We start from the raw sequence: 3,575 nt of genomic DNA, 5'->3' as shown, positions 1-3,575 counted from the left end.
CAGAGGCTCGAAGTCGTTCGTATCCTACTTGTGGTGAGGTTTTTAGTGTGGATTTGTGGGTGAGAATTTGTGAAATTTCATTTGTGAGATTTGTGAGTGATTTGTGAGGGTTATTACATTTCCATTTTGCATATGGATTATAAATTTGGGTTGTAATAATTGGTTGTCTGAGTGGTATTGAGAACTCAGAATTGATCCGCTGTTACACTTTAATGATTTCGATTTATTTGAGATTATTTTGTGTTTAACGACTTTAGAATTTTGAGTTTTTAATCTCGAAATTTTTGGGGTCGTTACACCAACATTACTGAGGCCTTCTGCGTTTTGCTGATGACTTCATTATATTATCCAAGGGCAACTACAACACTTGGTTTCCACCAAGAACTAGTTTCCCCAGAATAAAACGACTAGGGGTCTTCATCATCTTATAATGTCCAGAAGATGATTTAATCACTACGCAAATGGATTTAATCTTTACAGCAGAACAACGTTCCGAGTAATTTTGTGATCCAATATAGGTGTTAGGGAAAAGGAAAAATGAAGACAAAAAGGGCAGAGAGAATCAATGAATGAATCTTTACGCTTCAAACCACCTGCTGGGGTTGTGGTAACTTGTTCTTTTTGGTGATTCCATTCCATTTTCTGCCTCTGCCTTGCTTTCAATTCTTCCAAAGATTGGTTGAGGTTGAGCCAAGACCTGACCCCCTTTAAGCCCACCCCACTTGGTGTCACTCTGTATGTTAGTTTATCAAACAAGTAGCTGGACAGCTCAAGCATAAAGAAAATACATTTATACAACAAGCCTGTGAGATCAGTACCCAGGTAGCAGCATCAAACTGATCCTTATATTCTCCAACTTAAACTTGGTGTGACAGGGGATAATGCAACTGCTATTATCCTCATTGCTTCTAATATTATCACAAGGTCCTGGTCCAAAAGCAAATAGATTTTTAGAAATGGCAATTTTGAGTTGCCCCTCAAATACAAATATTCAACCAGTAGATATGATGAGCAACTAACCTACATGTTCAAAAATGCATTATTATTTAACTTTGTACGACTTAAACACATGATTTTTTCTAGAGACCTCCTTTTAGGGAGAAATGAAAGTTATGTAAAAGTGTAGAACAGTGCTAGTGATTGAAAGAAATATGAATCCACCCACATAAACAGATAAATCCACACACCTTTGCAGCAGCATCACTTGCAGCACCCCCTTGCTCAAAGAGAGACCATGGTGCACGCCCATCCAAGTATGAATTTCCAGCATTGCTGATCTCAAGAACAGCCTCACAAGCAGATGACAGTGAGAGGTTTTCATAATCAACCCGAACTTTTTCGACCTAACAAAGTATGAAAACGTTGTGACCACTAGGATAAAAGGTTGCAACAATATAAAAGCAGCAATATTGATATTTGCAAGCAACCTGGGCCAACTCTACAATTAGAAATTCCACTATTTTGTATTCTTAAAAATCATGATGGTGTTCTAAGTTTTATGAAAATATTGTTGGGTTTCAAGCCCATGTGTTTTTCCTAAGATGGTTTCTTAGAGAACGGTGTTCCAGTAAGGATAGGGAATCCTTATTGATGATGGTTTACTTGTAGAATGAGGAGGCTTTACAGCAGCCTACCACTATTAGGAATAGGATTCCTATTTGGTGAGGAAACATGTTTGTCCTTATGGCTATATAAGGAGGAGTTATGTTCTAAGTTTAGGCATCACAGAGAGAAAGAGCAAAGTGTGTTTCATTCTCGGTTAGAGAGTGAGAGAGGGCAGAGAGGAGGAAGATAGGAAGAGAAGATAGTCCTTGTTTTCTTAGTCTTTCTTGTGTACCAATTATTAATATAGTGGAAGTGTGTGTTTCTGTCCGGTGGATGTATGCAAAGCTATTTGCTGAACCACCTTAAATCTGTGTTCTTGTGTTCTTTTCTTTGTGGTTGTTTCTCTTGGATTGATGTGATTGTTCTGTTTTTCTGACTAACTTGTTGACCGATTCACTACAAATATTACCAACTTCTCCACAGTGTCCTTGAATGTGGTTCCTTCAGCTGCAATACTTGAATCGATTATCAAAGTCGGTTGGCAATTCTTCTTAAGAAGCCCCAGAGTGCGGATAAGCAGATTTCCTGTAGACTTCGTCAAAATATAATAACAGTAAAGAAATTGCCTATGATGAACCCAAAAGGACCAGTAATGAGGTTGTCCTGATATACCAATTGAATTGGCAAGATGCGCATTGACAATATTGATAAAACGGTCTTCTGAATAATCCCCATCACTACCAAATTCCACCTCCCTGACGAAGAAGTACCTCACGGTCCTCACCGCGTCAGACCCGAATTTATGAACCAAGTCGTTTGGTTCAGTTGTATTTCCTAATGACTTCCCCATCTTCAAACCATCCTATAATTTTACAAATAACAAGCATTGTTGCATGACATAAGATTATATACATGAGATAAATTCAAATTTTCAGCTCACTTGCACTACTATTGTTTCAAGTTGGATGAGCATCTATAATATCAGCTTCCAGTTAATTGATTCCAGTAATTACCAGATTTTGACTCTAGATCATTTTAAGTCAAGAACTATAGGTCTAACAGCCAATTTAGATGCCTATCATACTTATTTAGGGGTAAGACTTTTAACTATCCATACAAAGAAGACTTCACCGGAACTTAATTTTATAACAGTCCAAGAAATCATTGTGCAATGGGGTTAACTCCGCATGACTGCAGCTTTTGAGAAATTCATGGCCATCTATCAATTATTGACAGATTGCAGAAGGCTGGCACCAGCCTATTGAGACAGATGATGAATGCTCGATTACTCGACATCAATATTTAACCCTGAACACATCATTAGTAGTATAAAGCAAGAGAGTATCGTTCACAAACCTGGGATCCAACCAGGGCTTAGGATCACAACACTTAACACAAATTCAGAAAGATATAAAAGGTTTGATATAGATTCGGATTGAGTTATAAAAACAGTAGATAAAACCTAAGCTAATATATACATGTGATCAACCAACCAACACATAAACAATCACCAAAACAACTCATACAAAAGAATCGAAACAAGCTCCATGACTTCCTTTTAGAATCATGCCGAAACCATATATTGAACAACTAAGGATGGATCATGCATTTAGGGTTCTAAGCAGTAACCTAAACACATAGACACATAACACATTCGATCAATACCAAACAGCCTTAATCGAAATCTAACATGTTCATCTTTATTATGTAATTCCAAAGCCATGCACATTGAATTCATCAAGTATGTCACTTACTTAACCAACAACCATGCAATTCGAAAATCACATATAAAAGAATAAACATGTTCTTAGCATAAGTCTTTAATCCAACAACCTAAATACCATGCTACAAGCATAGTCATAACACTTAGAAATCGAAATTAATCAAGAACAATACTCGGCAGAAACCAAAACATAAACTTCATAAAACCAAAATATAATTTTCAAATCCTTTATATAAATTGAATCAAGTAGCTATTTCATAGACAAAATTGAAACAAGATTACACTACACAAATCGCAAGCTTCATCC

The 3,575-nt window shown here is 36.7% G+C and overlaps 1 protein-coding gene across 1 annotated transcript; it reads right to left on the bottom strand.

The window, feature by feature from the left end:
- Nucleotides 1–577: 577 nt before the first annotated feature.
- Nucleotides 578–2,697, bottom strand: LOC126787209 (methionine--tRNA ligase, chloroplastic/mitochondrial-like). Its single transcript, XM_050513126.1, is given in 6 exon segments — nt 578–733; nt 819–846; nt 848–927; nt 1,188–1,343; nt 2,015–2,130; nt 2,218–2,697. Coding segments are annotated over 6 exon segments (714 nt in total). The 5' UTR covers nt 2,396–2,697.
- Between the last annotated feature and the right edge of the window lie 878 nt (nt 2,698–3,575).

This window comes from Argentina anserina, chromosome 3 (genome assembly GCF_933775445.1).
Source record: "Argentina anserina chromosome 3, drPotAnse1.1, whole genome shotgun sequence".
Lineage (NCBI taxonomy): Eukaryota > Viridiplantae > Streptophyta > Magnoliopsida > Rosales > Rosaceae > Argentina > Argentina anserina.
The sequence above is the reverse complement of the archived record's forward strand: the minus strand, read 5'-3'. Positions and strand labels throughout refer to the sequence as shown.